The 23523-nt window shown below is 46.0% G+C and overlaps 1 protein-coding gene across 1 annotated transcript in view; it reads right to left on the reverse strand.

Moving 5' to 3' along the window:
• LOC146173846 (pancreatic lipase-related protein 2-like) overlaps positions 1-22017 on the reverse strand; it is a 30197-nt gene extending 8180 nt beyond the window's left edge. Inside the window, exons 1-5 of the mRNA XM_084583290.1 lie at positions 21843-22017; positions 16433-16716; positions 15509-15655; positions 2161-2269; positions 1217-1339 (exon numbers count right to left, since the gene is read on the reverse strand). Of these exons, the coding sequence (XP_084439416.1) occupies positions 1217-1339; positions 2161-2269; positions 15509-15655; positions 16433-16716; positions 21843-21936 (757 nt within the window). The 5' untranslated portion in view covers positions 21937-22017. The remainder of the gene's footprint in view (positions 1-1216; positions 1340-2160; positions 2270-15508; positions 15656-16432; positions 16717-21842) is intronic.
• Between the last annotated feature and the right edge of the window lie 1506 nt (positions 22018-23523).

The following is a 23523-nucleotide window of genomic DNA, read 5'->3' on the forward strand; positions in this document are numbered from 1 at the left end:
TTTTCCTAGTTTTACCGTACGGCTAATATGAACGACCTTTACGAGGTAAAAAAAAAAATGGAGCACACAGAGCTATTTGCCAGTGCTCCCGAAATAGGCAATTATTGCGAGACGCATGATAAGCATCCCTGAATTCTTTATTAGTACAGATTATACTCTACCGGAAAAGCTGTTTGCATACATGTGGCACTTACTGTTCCTCATCCAATGAAGACTACAGGAGAACAGCACGTATTTCCCAAAATGCTTTTGCATTATTGAACTATTTCTCAAAGAATTATTGCAGTATTTAGATAAACTAGTTCTGCCTTTTTCTTTGGAAAATGCAGCAAGTGCTTCACTCTAAAGAATATCTGCATGAACACCGCACTGCAGAGGCAAGCTTAAATGGGGCGCACCGCCATGATTTGCAAACATGGCGCCCGCGCAATCTTCTGATGTATCCTATGGAATGCAGCTGCTTGCTGGTTTTTTTTTTTTTTGGTACGTTAGGATTAACACCTTCAATTTCTAATTTCTTCGATGTTTTTATTTTTTTTTTGTCTTTCTCGACAGCATTCATCTTGCAGGTGATAGCCGGCAGGTGACATGGCCCGGCTTTGATTGGTCGGGGCTTGAGCGACGTCACAAAATCGCCTGATACGGCCGAATCGGCGGGAGCTGCCAATTCGAGTAGAGAATCGAGTATACCGCAAGGTTTGGATTATGAGACAGACACGTTGCTCCTAGTTCATGCAAGCGCCTCGTAAGGTATGGTTAAAAGAGTACCCGATAACTATGGCGAGGGATCTTTCGCGTGCAACTTGATGTCCCAGATTACAACGTTATGGTAATAAATACGTTCGACCCAAAGCCAAAACCTGACGTCAATACCAAAATAGTTTTTCCTTTTTTTTTTTTTTATGGGGCCACCAGTCGTGTATGACGGGCACTGAGGAACACATTTTTCAACGCGTGCCGTTCTGATTAGCTCAGATTACCGTGCTGCAAACCACTTCTGAGATGAAGTACACATCGAGAAGCCTTAGCTGCGCATTACTCACGAGATATGTCGCCTAATCTCCCTAGAATGTGGTTGTGTACACTAGTTTCAAATAATCTAGACAAGCTGATGATTACATAGTCCAATAGCGCAAGGAAGATGCGGATTACTTGTCGACGTTGGTTAACCCTATCCTGTCAAACACGCCAAATCCAAGGAAGCAGCCGCACTTACCCTCCAGGAGTAAGTACGGCAGGCTGGCGTCGGAATGGATGACGTCGACGAAGTTGGCGTCACTGGGGTCCAGCCGGACGTCGGGATGCATTCTGTAGAAGAGAGGACCGGCAGGGTCCAGTCCTGGCAACGGTCCACGGAGTTCCCGTAATTAGGGCTAGCACGAAGCGTTCGGCTCGGGGCGGCATAACACATTGAAGAAGTGGATGTTTGACTCTCATTTGTTTTCGCTGGCAACTATATCGGGTGATAATCTTTAATGTTTTCAGATTTTACTAGTTACTGCGGCGCACAACCAGGTGGACTTCGTGTAAGTAATAAATCTTAACAATTACAAGATATATCAACTAACCTTAACTAATCAACTTTTTAATTTTATTTTATGGACTACATTACACTGCGAAATTAAAAACCGGCAATATGAAATTCGGGTCCATTATTCAAATTTTAGCTCCAAATACCGAACTGCAAAAATACGCATCTAAAGCTTGTTGACTTGGCTTTCACGCATTGTACATTTTTGAAATGGCATCGTTTTTATATTCATGCATCAAATACACACGTTGGTTGTGTATTTGGTGCTAGAACAAATGAACGAAATAACTGACGGAGCTCCGCCGTTTCATGTACACGGTTTTTGTTTTTTTCGCGATACAATACTCCACCTACAATCAAAAACACAAAATGTGACTACCTAAATGTAGTTCGCTATTCGTCTAATCATTAAGCATTTTTCACATGCGTATCTCCGGCTTGCTGTACAACCAACCTGCATAAACTGTGCCTTGGTATCTGTAGCAGTTCTTAAAGTACAAAAGTGCACAAAGTACAAAATCACCCGGTAATTTTCTGTTTTTCGGGCAAATATTAAAGTCAAGCGTCCCTCACACCAGAAACGCATCCGGATCTGAGAAACTTTCGGTTTCGTTTCAGTGAGAGAGTACCTGAGATCCGGCCAAGGTTTCGTAGCCTGGCGCCGGCATAGCCGCAGATCTGGGCCCCAAGACTGTGTCCGATGCAGTGGAAGGACGACTGGCTGCTCCCCATAATTCGCTGCGAACATGGTTACATCACCATCATCGACACGTGTTGAAGAAGAGCAACTAATGGGGCATTCAGTGCATTTCAAAAGTTGTCAACTCACTTAGCAACAATCGCATGGCTCATCTATGTTTTACTTAGGAAATACAAAGCATCGCTGATGTAAAAGCAGTAAACGTCTGAGAAGGAAGGCGCAGGTTCAAAGGCGAACTACTTTCTGCTGTTATGGGCCACAAGTGTCAAAGCACGCTGTTTGTATATTATTTAGTCACGAATCGCCACATTGTGCCTTCTACAGAAAATTTCATCATACTCACCGGAGTTTCTGAGCCAGCAATTATTTAGGATACTCAAACATCTTTATAATCACTTTTCATCTCTTCTTACTCCCAGTTCCTCCTGTGCCTGGTAGCGATTCCATAAAACTTTGCTCTACTTCTCTGCAGGAAGTTATGCTGTTCATATCAAGGAAGTAACTATAACGCTAATTCTTAGAGGACAATCGTTCGCACACTCTGCGGCAAATTCTAAAGAAGTGTTCTTGGGCGTCATATTTTTTTTAATATTGTAGCACTGCACTATCACTATTAGCATCGGGAATTTTATGTGTTTGCTATTTATGGACAAAAATGCGCCTCTGGATTTCTACGACTGTATTAACTGCGCATCGAGAGCACCAGATTCGGCCTTGCTGCGCATAGCCACGTTACACTACGACCATTGACATGTTCGGAACACTATCTCACTAGTATTCCGCAGCTGTCTCATAACTGTTGCTAAAAGGGCAGCCTATTGGTTTCCTATGGCAGTTTTAGCTACACAGTGCGAGCGCAGAAAATTAAACTTCAAAACAAATGTTTGCTAATGCATCAAAGCTCTACGCCCTTAGAATCAATATGTGCGCAACAGCATCTTATAATATCCCACAATTGACCCGCAATTAAAATTTGAGGCACACTAAAGCTACGCATATTGAAACTATGACGCGATAGCGTTATAAAGGCTCTAGTCTGAGGTTCCCCTTAACTCCGATCTCGTACTTCCACTTTTTTACTCCGTATTTGTCATATATAATTTTCACTTCAACTTTATTTTTCACCACATATGTACAGAAGATTTTTACAAACTACATGTGGCGAGGAAGGCGGGGGAAAATGCTATGTGCGATGCAGCTTGACTGGCCCCGCCTCTCCTTTAAGTTGGCAAGCAGGACAGCACAAACAGCACATTAACATAAAAGGTTGAATGTACGTTCACGACATGGGGAAAACTAGAAACAAAGAAAGGCAAAACAAAACAATTATGAAGATGGATGGAAGATAACAGGCTTTTTCTTCAATTAAACATTGCATCCCCTTCATGGATCACTGCCTTGTCGTGGCGGAGGGGCTTGCGAAACTCGATGAAGTCGTGAGCTCTGCTGTTTAGGGTCACCCAAGATAGACAGGTCACGGCAGAGAGTTCTGACAAAATGTGATTCACTGGAGAAGGTAATGGCAACCCACTCCAGTATTTCCTGCCAAGAAAACCCTATGGCCAGTCACAATACCATTAATGATATGGCGCCGGAAGATGGGCCCCCCAGGTTGGAAGGCGTCCCACATGTTACTGGGGATGAACAAAGAGCGATTCCTACTAGCTCCAGGACGAATGAAGCGGCTGGGCTAAAGCCAAAAGGACGCTCAGTTGCGGATGTGTCGGGAAGCGACCGGAAAGTCCGATGTTGCAAGGAGATATATCACATAGCAACATGGAATGTAAGATCTATGACGCAAGGTAAACTGGATATCGTCAAGCGAGAAATGGACAGATTGAACATTGATATCTTGGGTATCAGCGAGCTCAAGTGGACCGGAATGGGAGAATTTAACTCCGGCGACCATTATGTCTTTTATTGTGGGCACGAATCCAAGAGAAGGAATGGGGTCGCTCTCATAGTAAACAGAAGATTGGGAAGCAGTGCTAGGGTACAACCCCAAAAACGACCGAATGATGTCACTTCGGATCCAAGGTCACTCTTTGAACATAACAGTTATCCAAGTCTATGCACCGACCACTACTGCTGAAGAAGCTGACGTTGAGAGATTTTATGCGGACCAACAATGCCTCTTAGATCGCACCCCATCATCAGACGTCGTTTTTCTCATAGGAGACTGGAATGCTAAGGTAGGGAGTGAAGAAATATCCGGAATTACAGGCAAGTTCGGTCTTGGTGAGCCAAATGAAGCTGGGCAGAGGCTAGTAGAGTTTTGTCAAGAAAACAACCTGACCATAGCGAATACTCATTTTCAACAGCACAAGAGGCGCCTGTACACATGGACTTCACCGGACGGTCTGTACAGGAATCAGATCGATTATATTATTTGCCGGCAGAGATGGAGAAGCGCTATACAAGCAGTAAAAACAAGGCCTGGGGCCGATTGTGGCACCGATCATCAGCTTGTTGTTGCCAAATTTAAGATTCGATTGAGGAAAACGCAGAAAACTAGAAGGCCTTTCAGGTATGATCTGGATCAAATTCCATTAGAATATGCTGTGGAAGTGAGGAATTGATTTCAAGAATTAAATCTAGAAGACAAAGAGCCCGAAGAGATGTGGACTGATGTTCGTGATATAACACAAGAAGTTGCTACTAAGGTAGTTCCAAAGCAAAAGGAATGCAAGAAAGCAAACTGGTTATCTGAAAAGACTTTGCAAATAGCTGAGGAAAGGAGGGTGGCAAAAGTTATGGGGGAAAGAGAAAGATACAAGGTTCTCAATGCGGATTTTCAGAAAATAGCAAGGAGAGATAAGAATGCCTTCCTGAACATACAGTGCCAAGCAGTTGAGGACAACAGCCAATTAAGGAACACAAGAGCTCTGTATAAGACAATCAAAGATATCAAAGGAAGCTTCTGTGCTAAGCTAGGCGTGATAAAGGACCAACGAGGCAAGGACCACACTGAAGCCTCAGAGATAAAGAAGAGGTGGCAGGAATACACAGAAGAACTGTACAAGAAGGACCCGAATGTGCAAACCCAACATAAGACTGTTGTGATCACTGATCTCGAGCCGGGAATCCTGAAGAGTGAAGTTGAATGGGCCTTAGCCAGCCTTGCTAAGAACAAAGCTAGCGGAATTGATGGCATTCCAGATGAGTTTCTTCAAAACCTCAACCATGACGCTGTTAACATTCTGCATACATTATGTCAAAAGATTTGGACAACCCTGCAGCTGCCACAGGATTGGAGAAGGTCAGTTTACATCCCCATTCCAAAGAAAGGCAGTGCCAAAGATTGTTCCAACTACCGCACGATCACGCTTATTTCACATGCTAGCAAGGTAATGTTGAAAATCCTCCAAGGTAGGCTGCAGCAGTATGTGGGTCGGGAGCTTCCGGACGTGCAAGCTGGGCTTCGCAAGGGCAGAGGAACTAGAGACCAAATTGCCAACCTTCGCTGGATCATGGAAAAAGCAAGAGAGTTCAAGAAACCCATCTACCTCTGCTTTATTGATTATGCGAAAGCGTTTGACTGCGTAGATCATAGCAGATTGTGGCAAGCTCTCCAAAAGATGGGAGTTCCAATTCACCTCATCTGTCTCCTCAGGAACCTGTTTGAAGGGCAAGAGGCCACAGTCAGAACTGGGCATGGTCTTACTGATTGGTTTCCGATTGAGAAAGGAGTGAGGCAAGGCTGTATACTGTCGCCCTCTGCATATTTAACCTATATGCAGAGTGCATCATGAGGAAGGCCGGTCTGGACGAGTCTTCAGCTGGAGTAAAGACTGCTGGAAAACGTATCAACAACCTTAGATATGCGGATGATACCACTTTAATGGCAGAAAGTGAAGTGGAACTCAAGAGACTTCTGATGCGCGTACAAGAAGAGAGTGACAAGTTTGGGCTTAAACTGAACATTAAAAAGACAAAGATCATGGCGTCTTGACCTATCAAGTCCTGGAGCATCAAGGGACAAGAAGTGGAAGCTGTGACAGATTTTCTCTTCTTGGGCTCGAAGATTACCTCGGAAGGAGACTGCAGCCATGAAATTAGGAGACGCCTGCTTCTGGGAAAGAGAGCAATGGTTAGCCTTGACCGCCTAGTAAAGAGCAGAGACATTAGTCTGCCAACCAAGATCCGTATAACTCGTGCTATGGTCTTTCCAGTTGTGATGTATGGATGCGAGAGTTGGACTGTGAAAAAGGCTGACCGCCGAAGAATTGGCGCGTTTGAATTGTGGTGCTGGCGAAGACTCTTGAAAGTTCCTTGGACTGCGAGAAGATCAAATCAGTCGATATTGTCGACCATAAACCCTGACTGCTCACTGGAGGGTCAAATTCTAAAGTTAAAGCTCAGCTACTTTGGTCATCTGATGAGAAGAGAGGACTCGCTGGAGAAAGATTTGATGTTGGGAAAGGTTGAGGGTTGCCGGAGAAGGGGTAGGCAGCGAACGCGATGGTTAGATGGCATCCTCGAGGCACTGCAGATGAAGTTATGTGATGTTAGGAAGATAGAGACCGGAAAGTGTGGCGTGACATGGTCCATAGGGTCACGAAGAGTCGGACACGACTGAACGCCTGACTTGAACTGAAACATTGCATGCAAAACATTCTTCGATAATAGACGAAGTTGTTCTAATGCGCGGTTAAACTTAAGTACACGCGGAAGGCTAGGCTGCAGCATCTGTGGACCGTATTTAGTACGGGGTAGAGATACGTGCCAGACGAGGTGATTTCCTTCAAGTTAGCAGTGTTAGTTAAGTTGGTTATATGCTTCGTAGCTCATGATTAGATGACGCTAGAAGGTGATATTCATAGAGGAGAACTATTTTTATAGCCTTGTATTTTTTTTAAATGAAACGGCACTGTGAGCACTGTGTCCCTAAGCATCGTAAAATGTTTGAATAAACTGATTTGATTGATTATATTGCAAATTTACTACGGCGTGCAGGGCATTCTTCTGCAAAATCTGCAACTTATGTAGCGATTGTTTTTTTACCATTACTCCAAACTAGATGACAATATTGTACTTGTGATTGAAATAGTGATTTGTACAAGGCGCATTAATGGTGGAGGCAGCAGCTGTTGACATTTTCTTAAAATTTTTAGAGCCCTACAGAGTTCAGTACGTAGATAAACGGTATGAGAATCCCAAAACATATATTCATGGAAGAAAGCACCTAGTGTTTTCACTGCCGAACGTATTTCGATTTTAAAATGATTTGACATCAAAGCGTTGGTTAAACAATATCTTGTTGTTTTGGAACGGAAAAGAACAGCCTTAGATTTTGCATAGTTTATTACTGAGGAATTTCTCAGTGACAATGAATGTAATTTGCTCAAAGTTATAAAGGCTTCCTTTACATGGTCGTTGGCAACTGTTCCTGAGAAGAATAAATTTGTGACATCTGCATAAATAATGTATTGGATTGTATTATCAATGTTCACGATATCATTTATGTAAACGTTAAGAATAAAAGGCCCTAAAACACTTCCCTGGGGTACATCATGCCGGATCTTTCTTAATGAAGATAATTTTCTATTGATGCTAACGTCTTGGTATATTTCAGTTAAGTAACTTTTTAAGAGGTCTAGTGCGACGCCTCTATATCCATAGTGAATAACGTTTTGAGCAATATTTTGTGATTTATTCTGTGGAACAGCACATGCACAAAACGTCTGTTCTATTCCAGAACCAGCTGGCACACAGCGCGCGACGCTCCGTGCAGCAGTCAGCGATGATGATGACGATGATGAATCTATACAGATGAAAGAGGTGAATGTTCACGCGTTGCGCTCACACAAATCCCCCCGACAAAAGAGCGGCCACCCTGATCGCTGATTACAGGGATGAGGGACGACGGGCATAGGGCTTCATGCGCGAGACGTGGACGATCTCTTCGGAGCGACGACGTCGATCTGCGACGGTGTGCGAGGGAATAACGCGATAGTTCACCGGAGACGTTTGTTGGAGTACTGTATAAGGGCCAATGTAACGATGGAGAAACTTCTCACACAGGCCAGGAATGCGGATTGGTGTCCACAGGAGAACTTCATCACCGGGGTAAAAGGAGGGAGTTTGATGGCGTTGATCATACAGGGCTTTGCGTTCTTGTTGAGCATCTTCAGTGTTCAAACGGGCAAGTTGGCGACACTGGGCCATACGAGTGGCAAACTCTTCGCCCAGAGATTCAGACGTAGAGGGAGCAGAGAAGAAAGTAGTGTCCAGTACTGTCGATGGTTGACGGCCATAAACTAAACAGAAAGGGCTATAACCAGTAGTGCGCTGAACAGCGGAATTGTAGGCGTAGGTGACGAAAGGTAAAACGTTGTCCCAGTTCCGGTGATCAGGAGCGATATACATGGATATCATGTCGGACAAAGTGCGATGATACCGCTCGATGAGTCCGTTGGTCTGAGGGTGGCAGCTAGAACAAGTCTTATGGACGGTGTTGGCTGCGCGCAGTACTTCCTCAAGGACTTGAGAAAGAAATGTCTTTCCACGGTCGCTAATGATAATACGAGGAGCACCATGACGCAAAACTATCGCACGCAGGAAAAAATGGACGGAGGCACTCAAACGCCGCGTTGGTGAGGCGACAAAGACGCTGGTAGGAGACGACGCTCCTGGTATAGCAGATAGCCGACTGCTCCACATGTGGGACGCTAAACAAAGCATGGAACGCAGGCTGAAGAAACAAAAGTGGAACAAGAATCTTAGAAGACGAATCGCGAGGCATAACAAGGAAATTGAAAGCTACGCGATCAAACTGTGCGAACAAAACTGGCTCAGCAGATGCGACGAAATGGAGGGAGGCATGAATCTCTCCAAAACGTGGGGCATGCTCCGGCATCTGCTGGACCCAACAAATTCAAAAACTCAATCGGGAATAAGACTGGCAAAAGTCAGGCACGCCTTTGAAGGAGACGATGCGGCGTTTATGAATAAGTTAGTAAAAACGTATGTTGCAGACAACCAGCGTTCCCCACTCCCGAGCTACGGTGGCACACCCAATGAGACGCTTGACGCCCCCATCACGGAGGCAGAGGTAAGGGCGGAAATTGTAAGACTAAAAACTAAATCAGCCCCGGGCCCCGATGGGATCACCAATAAAATGCTAAGGAATCTAGACGATGACTCTATTAGTCTACTAACGGAATTCATTGGAAAAGTTTCGGAAACGAGCCAGTTGCCAGATCAGTGGAAAACGGCAAACATAATACTAATATCCAAACCGGGAAAACCCCCGCAATTGGAAAATTTGAGACCGATTTCCCTAACCTCATGCGTAGGGAAGTTGCTGGAGCACGTAATACAGACAAGATTAACGTGCTTTATGGAGCAAAGCAACCTGTGGCCGCACGAAATGGTCGGTTTCCGACCACACTTGTGCACGCAGGACGTAATGCTCCGACTAAAGCATGATATCAGACTCGCGATCGAGAGACGCCAAAGTGATCCTGGGCCTAGACCTCACCAAGGCCTTCGACAATGTCAGGCACGAGGCTATTCTCGAAGGGCTCGAAGTGCTCGGAGTAGGGGAGAGAACGTACAACTACATAAAAGACTTCTTATCGGGCAGAAAAGCCTGCATGATATTTCAAAATTTAGAATCTCCTACGATAGAGTTAGGAAGCAAAGGCACACCGCAGGGCTCAGTGCTATCGCCTTTTCTATTCAACGTGGCAATGAGAGGCCTCCCGGGTAAACTTAACCAAATCAAGGGGCTAAATTTTAGCATGTATGCGGACGATATTAACCTCTGGATTAACCATGGGAGCGATGCAAGTACGGAGGAACGCCTGCAAGCAGCGACCGACATCATTGTCGATTACGCGGCTAAAAGGGGACTTTCGTGCTCCCCGCATATATCTGAGATGTTCGTTTATAACCCGAAGTACCTCCGCTGCAAGAATAGCGGGGAGTTTCATAATCAGGTGGAGGGCAAACCGGTGCCAAAAGTAGATCAGATCAGGATTTTGGGGATGGTCATTCAATCCCACGGTCACAACGGAGAGGTCCTGAAAAAATTAGAAAGTTACGCGATGCAAACCCTCGGGCTCTTGAGGAGGGTCGCCACTAAAGGAAGAGGCCTCAAGGAGAGAAATTTACTAAAACTAATCCAGGCATACGTAATAAACAGAATCAGTTACGCCCCGCCCTACCTGGACATCAAGGCCGGCGAAAAAGAGAAGTTAGACTGCCTGATTCGAAGATGCGTTAAGAAGGCGCTAGGACTGCCCATGGGTACCTCGAGCGAACGACTGCTTGAACTCGGGGTGCATAACACGTGGGCAGAATTGGCGGAGGCAGTGCGAGTCTCCCAATTAGAGAGACTAAGCACGACCGAGACGGGCAGGGTAATCCTTGCAAAAGTAGGCCTCAACCCAGACAGGGGAGTTCAAAAAAAAGTCACAATTAATAGTGAAATCAGGAATGCCTTGGTAGTCCCCCCCTTCCCTAGGAATATGCATCCAGAATTTAATGTCGAAAGAAGGGCCAAACGAGCTGAAGCCCTAGAGCGACGGTTCAAGAACATGGGAGCAAAGGAAGTAGTCTATGTTGATGCGGCAAGTGGCAGAACAGGTGCGGCGGTAGCTTCGGTAGTCGATGGCCGAGGGGCACCGGTATCCGCGGCAGCCATCAGAGGCCGCAACATAGAGATTGCGGAGGAAGTTGCGATTGCGCTAGCTTGCGTAGGAACAGAAGCAGAGTTCATAAGTAGCGACAGCAAAACTGCCATTCAAAATTTTGGGAAGGGGAGGATATCGCCGGAGGCGGCCAAAATCCTCACCCAAAGAACGATAAATAGGAAAATTCAGTTGATTTGGACACCCGCTCACGCTGCCGTCCCTGGTAACGAGGCGGCTCACGAGCTAGCCCGAGCTCTCGACTTCCGGGTAGCCGTCGAGCCCCCCGAACACTGGGCATACGACGAGCGTCTGCAAAATTACGGAGAAATCATCGACCATTATAAATTGGGACGTAGACTGGTACCCCCGCCAGATGTTAGACTTAATAATAGAGAAGCTGTCGCGTGGAGGCGGCTACAAACTAATACGTTCATGAACCCGGTCTGGGCGTTTCACGCGCTACCAGACTTTAGGGACAATGATCTCTGCAAGCACTGTGGGGCGAGAGGGACCCTCGACCACATAATTTGGGAGTGCCCACAATCTCCAGGGATAGGGCAAAATATTACAAGTAGAGAAGCCTGGGATACCCTGCTGCGAAGCGCGGACCCTGCGATCCAGCACCGCACCGTCCATCTGGCGGAAGAGGCCGCAAGAAGCCAAGGGCTACCTGCCAGCCTCTAATCCGCGGGCGCACGACTCCCCGTTTCTGATGGAATTAAAAGTTGTACAACCAACCAGCAGGAAAAAATCGGCGACTTCAGAGGCGGCACCGGAGCGAAGAGGTGCGGTTTCAGCGTACCGCGTTAGATGGTCGATGGCAGTGACAACAAAACGGTTGCCGTCTGACGTCAAAGGGAGAGGACCAAACAAGTCAATGGCGACCGTGTCAAACGGCACAGATGGGCAAGGTAGAGGTTGCAGTAGGCCAGCAGGAGGGGATGTTGAACGCTTGTGATGCTGGCAAGACGGACATGATGAAATGTATTTGGCGACGCTGGCAGAAAGCCCAGGCCAGAAGTAGCGGCTCTTGATACGGTCGTAAGTTTTAAAGTGGCCTAAATGTCCAGCAGTGGGGTCGTCGTGGTAATCCTCCATAATTTTAAAACGAAGGGAGCGAGGGGCAACGAGTACCCAGCGTTGACCCGTAGGGTGATAAACGTCGCGGTAAAGTGTTCCATGGTGAAATCGGAACAGACGAAGCTGACGGCGCAAGCGACTGTTTGGGACAACTGATTCTCCACGGAGGCGAGGGATGATTGTGCGGCAGTAAGGGTCAGTCAGCTGCAGGGACGAGAAATCAGCATTGTTCTCGAGTGGAGCTATAGCGATGGGTGCAACATTCAGGTGGCCAGCAGAAGGCTGACTCGGATGGCAGCTGGGAGAGGAGACCGTATGTGGGGCCGCGTCAGTAGGTAGCAATGGGCAGCGGGAGAGGGCGTCAGCGTCGAGGTGTTTTCGCCCAGATTTATAAGTGATGGTGAAGGTGTATTCTTGAAGACGTAGTACCCAGCGACCCAGTCGACCCGATAAGTTCTTCAGCGATGACAGCCAACAGAGTGCATGATGGTCTGTGACAATGGTGAAGTGGCGGCCATACAAATAAGGTCGAAATTTTTGAACCGACCAAACAACGGCGAGGCACTCTTGCTCGGTAATAGTATAGTTACACTCAGCTGCAGTAAGCGTACGACTGGCGTATGCGATGACTTGCTCTTCAGACACTGCATTGCGTTGCAAGAGAACCGCGCCAATACCGTGGCCACTGACATCTGTGTGAAGTATGGTGGGCGCGTCAGCGTCAAAATGGCGAAGCACAGGAGTGGAAGTGAGCACCTGCTTGAGAGCTTTGAAGGCGTCTTCACATTCAGTGGACCAGGTGTAAAACACTTCGGAAGACACGAGCTTGTGTAACGGGGCAGCAATTGTTGCAAAGTTCCGAATAAAACGGCGGAAGTAGGAGGCTAAGCCAAGGAAGCTGCGAAGATCTTTCTGACGTTGGGGCCGAGGAAAATTAACGACAGCCTTAATTTTTTCGGGATCAGGCTGGATTCCTGCCTTACTGACGACATGGCCGAGTACTTTGATGGTCTTACTGGCAAAGTGGCACTTCTTGGTATTCAGCTGAAGCCCCGCCTGGGCAAGGGACGTGAGGACATCAGTGAGACGCTGTAAGTGCTGAGTGAAGTTTGACGAGAAGGCAATGATGTCGTCGAGATAACATAGGCATGTTTTCCATTTTATGCCGCGAAGCACGGTATCAATCATGCGCTCAAAGGTGGCCGGCGCATTGCAGAGTCCGAAAGGCATCACGTTAAATTCGTAGAGACCGTCGGGGGTAGAAAAGGCAGTCTTGTCCTTGTCTGCATCGTGCATAGGAATTTGCCAGTATCCCGAGCGGAGGTCGAGACTGGAGAAATACTCAGCGCCTTGGAGACAGTCTAATGCGTCATCAATACGAGGCAAAGGGTAAACATCCTTGCGCGTGATCTTGTTAAGTGCCCGGTAATCCACGCAGAAGCGGACTGAACCATCTTTCTTGCGAACGAGGACCACAGGTGAGGACCAAGAGCTCGTGGATGGTCGGATGACATTTCGAGCAAGCATGTCAGCAACTTTCTTCTCAGTGACTTTGCGTTCTGCTGCTGAAACGCGATACGGCCTTCGTCGAACAATAGCAGAGCCGTCCGTCTCTATGCGATGAGAGGTGACGGAGGTCTTCCCCAACGCTGAGGCGCACACATCAAAAGACTGTGTCTTTTGATGTGTGTGATAAGGTGCCGCAGGAGGACGTCTAGCAGAGCTGTGGACTGCTCGGATGTAAGGTCAGGGCTGATGGCGGCTGCGAGCGCAGAGGATGTCGGAAATGGAGGCTTGGCAGGAGGCGGTGGTGCGCTGGAAAGTGTGTTGAGGGGAACGGGATCGCAGTCAAAAATAAACCCAACTGTGGCTCCTCTGGGCAGTAAGAACGGCTGGAGAGTTGTATTAAGGGCCGCAACGACCGCGCAACCACGGGTGAAGGAGGTGAGGCACGAGGCAAGAGCTAGGCCGTCGGAGGTCCACCGAGGAGCGGGCATAACAAAGGCTTCGCCATCGAGAGGGTAGTCCAATGCCACGATGATCAGCTGCTCGCGTCCTGGGGGCAAAACGAAATCAACTGCTGCGAACACGTGTGGTGGTGAACAATCAGAAGTCGGTAATATATCGGGGTCCGCAAGATGAATAAGGCGCTCACGGCAAGAGATGAGGGCGGACGCCGACGATAAGAAATCCCACCCCAAGATCATGAGATGAACGCACGTGGGGAGCACAATAAATTCGATATGATGCCGCTGGTTATCGACGAGGACACGTGCTGTGCATTGGCCGGTGGGTTTCATAAGAGTTTCATTAGCTCCACGAAGTGGCGGACCGATGTATGGCGTTATAAATTTGCGCAGATGAGAACACAGAGAGAAATGCATGACGGAATAAGCAGCGCCGGTGTCGATGAGGGCCTCAGCGTACAATCCTTCAACAATCACTACTAACATATTCGACGGTCGCCCAGGAGGAATTGTAGATTTCGAACTCGAAGCAGCTTTCCCTCCAAAAACTGCTTCGGTTAGTTTTCCGTTATAGGTTGGAAGGGTTGCGAGGCAGGACGAAGCGGTGACGTGCGGCGAAAAGGCGAAGGGGATCGGCGTCGGGAAGGACGCGAGGGCCGTGAAACATTGGTGGAATTCGGAGGAGAGGAAGAACGCCGGTAAAAGTCTGAGTAGGGCAGTGCAGAATCATCAGGCTGGCGCACGCGTGCACGTTCAAAGGGATCATAACCCCGTTGCTCGTCTTGCTGGCGGCGGCGACAGAACCAGAACCAGCTGGCACACAGCGCGCGACGCTCCGAGCAGCAGTCAGCGATGATGATGACGATGATGGATCTATACAGATGAAAGAGGTGAAAGTTCACGCGTTGCGCTCACAATTCTATCGAAAGCTCGGAGACGGCGCCCAACAACGCCCTTTCCCACCCGAGTAACCCCGCTCCCGTCAACGGAAATGCGGCGCCTACGAACGCGCGGCAAGATGTCGTCCAAATAGATGACCATAGACAAGTGCCCATTTTAATCACAATTTTAAATTCTAGGCTTTGATGCATGCAAAGCCTTCAAATTCGACTCGAATATTCACCGACGTGCTATCTGACGTATCTGGATAGTAGCATAAACATATGTCCAGGAAAGCGTACCGAAACACACATACCGTAGAGCCTCCTTTGTGACGGAAAACCGTAGCAATATCATTACGTTTACAATCGTTGACTCCATTAACGTTCGTTGTTTACTGGTAAATCACTGCTTTCAAAATATTCTTTGTACAGTGGTCATTTCTATCAAAGCCGTGACTCAAGACAACTTACTTTCTACTGCTTGCAGTAAATATTTTTCCTTTGCAAGGCAACAATATTTGAAGGGAGCTAAAATACGACGATTGCCGGCGATTCACCAAACGGTTTTCTTCTTTTTATCCTTTACCTCCAATCTCTACCACAGAAATATTTTATAAAATAATGTTTACTACTTAAACTTCCCTGTAACCCTGTAGGAACAAGGTAGAACAAGCGAAAGGATAGCTATTCACGAAAATAGTTAAGAGTACCTCAATCGTCTTGACTAGGAAGGCAATCTCGGCCCCGACAACCCTGCTGTTTGCAGTGGCTTGGCTGTAAGGAAGGATGTTGCCTCCTCGCCAGTCCACCACTATCACGTTGCAGTCCATGGTTTCCAGGAAGCGATCCTTCATATCCTGGGTATGGGAGAAGGATTCGATATCGTAAGTTCACAATAAAAACTTCCAGGTATCGCGTTACCAAGATACAATGCAGATACAGCCGCACTGACCACGGCAGACTTCAATACACACGCATCTGATGAAACAATCATGTTCATTCAGAGCTTGTTATTTCGATGTCTATGTTGCTTCACACTTAGTAGGAACACGAGAAGGCGTGACCGCGCTCTTCAGAGTGCCATAGCCTCCGACATGACGCGCATCATCTTTGCAAGATGCCCAGGCGCAGAGGAGCTAACACGTGATGCTTAACATCGTTGCCAAGTCGCTTGTCAGTGCTGAGGCGCTCTAATGCTCCATCGATTAATATCATCGATTAATGGATGACGTTCGTTACCATCTTTCTTTAATTTAAACAGTGATGAGCGCTACTTTGCCTCTAGAATGAAATGGCAACCTTGGTTAGTTCGTGCGTTAGGCATTCTCCTGTCCTGTTCTTTGCATTGTAATTTTCGACTACTGCGCTCCCATGAACTCAGCTATATTGTTTCGATTTTTCCGGTGGCTGGTAGAATCTTTTTATCATGCCTTTATGTACTGGAACTATTAGCTTCTCTATCTACTGCTGATGCGTTTACATTCCATACATCCTCCCCGAAAATTGAAGCTCGTGGAAGACTCAGCATATGCTCTGCTTGACGTCTGGATGCATACCTTTACAGTCTATTCGAACTTTCTTAATGTTCCCTTCGAGATTCGTGCAAGAGTGCAGTTTAGGAACGCGCCACTCACGAAGAGCCATTTGCCGACGATGATGTTGTCCATGAAGCCGTGGACGATGATCTTTGTGGGCTTGTTCGGCTGGAACACGGTACGATGAAGCAGGTGCTCGGCACTTGGTTCTAGGAACTCTTGTATCACAGCGTTTTCGCGCGTGAACAACAGGAAAGTGGTGTTGACCAGATGCCGGTCGTCGGGCAGCAAAGACACCGGCCGGTAAAGCAGGTGGAACCAGTGACCGCCGCTTCGGAAGCAGCCCAGGTCCGGCATGCATTTCTCGAGCAGTCCCAGCGAGCCTGCGTTGCGAAGGACGTACCGTTGACCTATGAGCACGCCGGCATGCGATTTCACAGAATAAAGACGGTCAGGCTAAGCTGTCAGTAGGTATTTAATACGGCTATAGCACTCTGAAGCTATTTGCTAGTTACCCGAATTTCATTCATAATGCCAAAGCATTCCTTGTCTCATTAATGGTGTGAACCGGATGTGTGGACAGATTCTGTCATCACAGTGCGCCTGCCAGAACTGACAATCATCCATTTCATGGGTAAACAATATATGAGTTGGTTGAATAATTATGTAAATAGTAACAGTAATTTAAGTAACATAAATTATTATTAATTGCTTAAATAATTCATTGATTCAACTATATAAATTTCTGAATTAGTGAGTTGCTTAGAAATTGATCAGTCTTTAAACATTTTAGTAGATTACTTCATTACTTACATAGCTAATAATTCACATTACTAATTCGATTCAATAATTGACTGAACGAATTAATTACTTTTATTACTTAACTACTTAGAGATCAGTTGTCTACTGTATCATTTAGGTGAATTAGTTAATTACTCGTTGAGTAAGTTAATTAATTACAATATTTTGTTAATCAACAAGCTCATAAAGAAACGAATACATAACACAATCAGCAGCAGTAAGAGAAATATTTTCGTATTATTGCACCTAAGCAGCCTTGCGCAACCGCAATTTCATGTAGGGTTGGAAGCAGCTCATAAAGAAACGAATACATAACACAATCTGCAGCAGTAAGAGAAATGTTTTCATATTATTGCACCTAAGCAGCCTTGCGCAACCGCAATTTCATGTAGGGTTGGAAGCAGACTCGGGCATTTCGAAGCAGCTCAGGCAGCAGTAATAATGCTATTTTGGTTGTGGTTTATGTAGTTTAACGTCCGAATGCGACTCAGGCTACGAGAGACGCCGTAGAGGGTTCTCACATCTCACAGCACATGGGTGCCTTGCTTTGCGCCTTCATCTTGGAGCAGCTTTGGAGCAATGAGAGAATAGTTTTGGAGCATTCTAGTTATGTTTGGGAGTATGTTTCTACGATCAAATGCTTTTAATAATTGTAATTTTATGTTCCTAACATAGTAAAAATTACAATCCCATTCCTTTCTATTCAAGGTTAAATGCTTTTCTGGCTATGCATGCCTCTCTGACAAAACAAGAAAGAGTGAAAACACGTACAGGCGTTTAAGATAGCACAAAAGACCTGAAGAACAATAATTGGGACCGACTATCAGCAAGCAGAATGCTGGCTTCTATATTTCCTCTCTGAAAATCAAGTTTGACTAAACGCTTTCGACCAATTTACCCTAATAGATTAAAACATGGAGCCTACCACTTTAATTCATTCAAATACTGCCACTAGCTTGGAGCTCACATCAATGATTAGCACATTTCTGCTCTCTATCTTGCACATATTCTTTATCGTCCTATGCCTTTGCGATAAATTCTTAGGCACTGAGACTTACGTCAGTAGTGCCGCCAGGGAAGATAGACGGCACCGAAAGGTAGCCTTTTCTTCCTGCAGCTCTTCATATTTTCGTTTGAGCGATGATAGGGACTCCTCAATTTCAACATGTTTGCGATAGGCCTTACATGGTTTTCCAACACTCTTGAGAACACTTCTAGTGATTAGCACCTTCGAAGTGTACTGCCTTTATTCATACTATGGCAGCCTCTATAGCGTGGACATGGTGTACACAGCATGCCACCGTCCTGATGTCCTTCTCATGGTCACTTAATTGAATTGCATATTGCATCACATTTTCTGTACGCCATGCAATGGCCCACTGTGCGGCAAAAGTTCATGCTTTACTAAACATGATGGCAGAACATCGCGTTATCCAGTGTTTGAAGCAGTTGTGAAGCGGCAGTGCGTTTTGAAACAAGCTGGAGCAAGGAAATAAGTTTAGAGCAGCACTACCACCCCAGTTCATAGTGCACTTAGTTCCTTATCGCCTTAAGAGAACCCGCTGCACATTGCCGCTAATACAAATTCATCTTGCAAATCAAACCGTGACTTTTTATTGATTGAATTCAGTACGAACCGACTTTATGTAATAAGATGATTAATACTCATTCGCTATTATGAATGCTGGTGCAAAAAAAGAATAAATTTAAGGACATGTTGCAACGTCCATCCGGTGTTGTTGCCGAGACACAGCTGGACCCTGCAGTCTCCTTCGTGGGTGCTGAATGGCTCCTCATAGCATTTATTTTCACTCTACACCAAACGAAACTTTACAAGATCCAGCCGATAAAAGTCGTTCAGCAATTATTTGACTAAATTAAACTAAATGGTGGTTCGCATTTAGCCAAGCGATCGAATGCAGAAAGTAGTGACACGAGGCGAGAGAACTGTGCATTATGCACCCCACGCACTGTGTTTTGACAGTTTTGTGAATGCTGGAGAAACTAGTATGTAAGCTTTCAAATAAATAGGAGCAGCTTGCACGTGCATTTTATCTTCAGGCTTCGGTTACAGGGTTAGTCGTCTGTACTATCCCTGTTTTTCCTCTCGTACTCACGCAAAATGCACCCGCCGGTTTTTCCCATTGCGTGTTTTGACAGCATGACATATCTGTGGACATATTATCGTGGCTTTAAAGGAAATTTGATAACTCTCTACTATTACCTTTCGCTTAAACTGACTGGCTCTTTCCACCTGTTTTCCTCCCATGTCAGCCAGCAAAAGGCGCATTTATCAGCGGGGTATAATTTTACCTTAATGTCTACCCGCCAATAGACTTGAACTTGCGAAGTGCTTACCGGAAAGTAAATGGAGCCGTAGCATAGTCGCCGAGATCCGAGGCTCAAAACGGTGGCGCACGCATTTACTCCCGAAATCGGCCCTCGTTGATGACATTTGCGTTTTGCCCTCCCTTTGCTAACCTGTAAAGCTTCGATTTAGATGAGGGTGGCCCATTTGTTGGCGATTTTTCTTTACCCACATGCAATTATAGAGAGACTGAAGACAGGGCTATCCTAGTAAATAGCAGTAAAAATTATTATTTAGCTTTTCTCGCTATGTTACCAACTGTCCGTTATAGAAAGGCGCGCGAACGAAAAAATTGTTTCAAAAATTATGATGCCGCTTTATTCAAAGTCGCCGTGTCCGTAATAAGAAGAACCGGCTCCTGTAGCTTTTTGAACATAATGTCGAGGTTACAATTAGAATCTAGGATTTCCGTCGAAAGTTTGTTGACGAGCGTGCATTTTAGTCGTGAAATCGGCCGGTGATGTCGGCATCGGTATTTTTGGTTTTCTTTCAATGCATATTTGTTTTCGGCATGAGAGGTCGCCTTGTCATTACAATCGGTGATTTATCGTTACAAACCCACTTCATTCTCCCCTCAGTTCTTTATATGGCAGGAAGCCTGAGAGGACACGCGCGGCAAAAAAAAAAAAAAAACGCTGATCGCTTTCACTATTTGGACTGTTTTAGCTGTCTTTAAAAAGCTCAATTAACGCACTCACGGCGGTCATGAGATGTCCAGATCCAACCCATTTTCAAGGTTATAATGTATCAGATTGCGATGTTACCCACAATCAGGCTTCCACAAGCAGATAGGCCTGTAATCTTTTCCGCTTCAAAGCCGACTTCAACGCTTCTCACTCCCATGAGAAAATCACAAAAAAACACCTAAACTTAGTGATCTCTCCGGACAATTCTAGAACTTTCAACTGCGTTATTCTGAAGTTCTTATTCTGAGTAAAATATGGCTTTTGTGAACAATAGCTAATGTACTCATTTTAGACTCATCAAAGGTTAGTTTGGCAAGAGTAATCCATAAAGCGTGTAAGATGCAGCTGTTTTATTGCAAGCAATAATTTTTATGTTTTTTTAGGACAGTCAGCAGCCAACACTGAAAACGACGTAATTCCCATACGGAAATATCTCGGAATTATGCATGTCATGAAATTACATTATTTTCCTGAAAGCAACACTGAAAACAACGCAATTCACATACGGAAATATCTCGGAATGGTGCATGTCATGAAATTTTCCTGACTTATACACAGATAATTTTTAAAACAAGTAAAATGATTTTGCGCTGCACTGTCATGAATACTGCCATATCTAGCAGCTGTACAAGTATCCACAATTTCTCGCTTATGCACAGTATTTGTAACAGGCAAACGTCTGTTATCTTAAAAATAAAAACAAATTTGGAAAGACAAGGCCATGATTCTTAATTAGCTCGATTTTCATACACAAAGAAATAATATTAGCAAAACGAAATGCACTGAAGAGCACGTTTCCTTGAGTGGGAAGGTATAACGACTACACAGAGTGCAGGCGTTAATCCACTTTGTAAACAGCATGGCGCTCGACTTGCAACTGTCACTTGACATAAATATTGTACATGCATATGTATCACCCTTATGTCTCCGCGAACGCCCAACATGTCCCTCTGTCTACTCCTCTCTCCCTCCTCGAATGGGGAGTCACATGCAATGTCAGTCATTGCCAACATCGAATATTGTTAAGAAGTGCTTGGGACTGGGCTAGTTGGAACATCTCATAAATGCTGCGCTGCTTAGTTGCACACAGACAAAGGAACTGGACAACCTCAGCGTTTGTCCAGTTCCTTTGTCCGTGTACAACTAAGCAGCGCAGCATTTATGAGAAGATCTAATATTGCCTAGAATGTGACGTCATCTTCATGATTCGATCCCCCTCCCCGAGCTTCTTCTCTAATGCAGGCGCTTTATCTATGGCGGTTCTCTTGAGGAACTCTACTCTACCCCGTTGAGCAGCTTAAATGCGAGAATGGTTGCATATGCGCTCAGGAGCAACGCTCTTGAAGAAGCACGCAAAGAGAGAGAGAGAGAGATTTTAATGGCAACAGGAGATGTCTGCCTGGTGGTAAGCCTAGCATGCTACTCCTGATGAGGGTTGAGGGATGAGGGTGACAGAGTGTGGGAGGGGAAGGGGAAATAAATGAGAAAAAAAGAGAATCGGTGTCGCACACTTTCACACGCACATAATTACACACAGATGAGTTTTAAAGGGTATTGATCAAGCCTGTGTCCTTAAGGAAAGTTAACTTTCACACGCAAAGAGTCAGCATCATGCAGTGCGGCATAGGAGCGCCATGGTATTAGTGTCACTTGCGTGTCCAGGGTCTCCCAGTGGCAGGGCGCATGGCTACGAGTGCGAGCAGCAGAAGGGCCAGCCAGAAGGCCCTCCACAGAATCCGGGCCCCCATGGGTCTCGGCCGCTCGTCGTCTTTGGGCCTGACAGGGCGCCGCCCAGAGGGGGCGCGCCACGAGGGTCCTCACTTCACGGGCGCTGCGTAGTGGAGGAGAGGAGGAAAAGAGGCACATGATGGTCACTGCATGAGCCGGCGTCATCCTAGTACAGGTGAATATCCAGAACAAAGAGGAAGAGGCGGCAAAGCGTTTAAAACAGTACAAGCTTTCTAACAGCGCTTAACACATCGATGCCCCTGGCACATAAATGTGTGGGGGCCAAGGACGTGACATAGAGAAGTTTTAATAATCTCCTTGACGGATGCACATAAAATATGTCATAAAACCTAAGGTCTCGTAGCTTCATCAATATGGCACATTTCCTGCACCTTGCAACAAGAGTGACATGAGAAAGAAGCTACTTTACTTTTTTATAGGCCATATCTTAGAATCGCATCAGCTATTGTGTATCTTTTATGCATGCTTCATTGGCAGATCCGTGAATTACCACCGCCAAGAAATATAAATATAAAGGTTAGATGCCAAAATTAGAGTTATCAGTTCAGTTCAGGCGTTCAGTCGTGTCCGACTCTTCGTGACCCTATGGACCATGTCACGCCACGCTTTCCGGTCTTTCACTATCTTCTTAACATCACATAGCTTCATCTGCAATGCCTCGAGAATGCCATCTAACCATCGCGTTCGCTGCCTACCCCTTCTCCGGCGACCCTCAACCTTTCCCAACATCAAATCTTTCTCCAGCGACTCCTCTCTTCTCATCAGATGACCAAAGTAGCTGAGCTTTAACTTTAGAATTTGACCCTCCAATGAGCAGTCAGGGTTTATGGTCGACAATATCGACTGATTTGATCTTCTGGCAGTCCAAGGAACTCTCAAGAGTCTTCGCCAGCACCACAATTCAAACGCGTCAATTCTTCGGCGGTCAGCCTTTTTCACAGTCCAACTCTCGCATCCATACATCACAACTGGAAAGACCATAGCACGGGTTATACGGATCTTGATTGGCAGACTAATGTCTCTGCTCTTTACTAGGCGGTCAAGGCTAACCATTGCTCTCTTTCCCAGAAGCAGGCGTCTCCCAATTTCATGGCTGCAGTCTCCTTCCGAGGTAATCTTGGCGCCCAAGAACAGAAAATCTGTCACAGCTTCCACTTCTTGTCCATTGATGCTCCAGGACTTGATAGGGCAAGACGCCATGATCTTCGTCTTTTTAATGTTCAGTTTAAGCCCAAACTTCTCACTCTCTTCTTGTACGCGCATCAGAAGTCTCTTGAGTTCCACTTCACTTTCTGCCATTAAAGTGGTATCATCCGCATATCTAAGGTTGTTGATACGTTTTCCAGCAATCTTCACTCCAGCTGAAGACTCGTCCAGACCGGCCTTCCTCATGATGCACTCTGCATATAGGTTAAATAGGCAGGGCGACACTATGCAGCCTTGCCTCACCCCTTTCTCAATCGGAAACCAATCAGTAAGACCATGCCCAGTTCTGACTGTGGCCTCTTGCCCTTCATAAAGGTTCCTGAGGAGACAGATGAGGTGAATTGGAACTCCCATCTCTTGGAGAGCTTGCCACAATCTGC

This window comes from Amblyomma maculatum, chromosome 11 (genome assembly GCF_055883805.1).
Source record: "Amblyomma maculatum isolate TAMU_Amacu chromosome 11, ASM5588380v1, whole genome shotgun sequence".
Classification (NCBI taxonomy): domain Eukaryota; kingdom Metazoa; phylum Arthropoda; class Arachnida; order Ixodida; family Ixodidae; genus Amblyomma; species Amblyomma maculatum.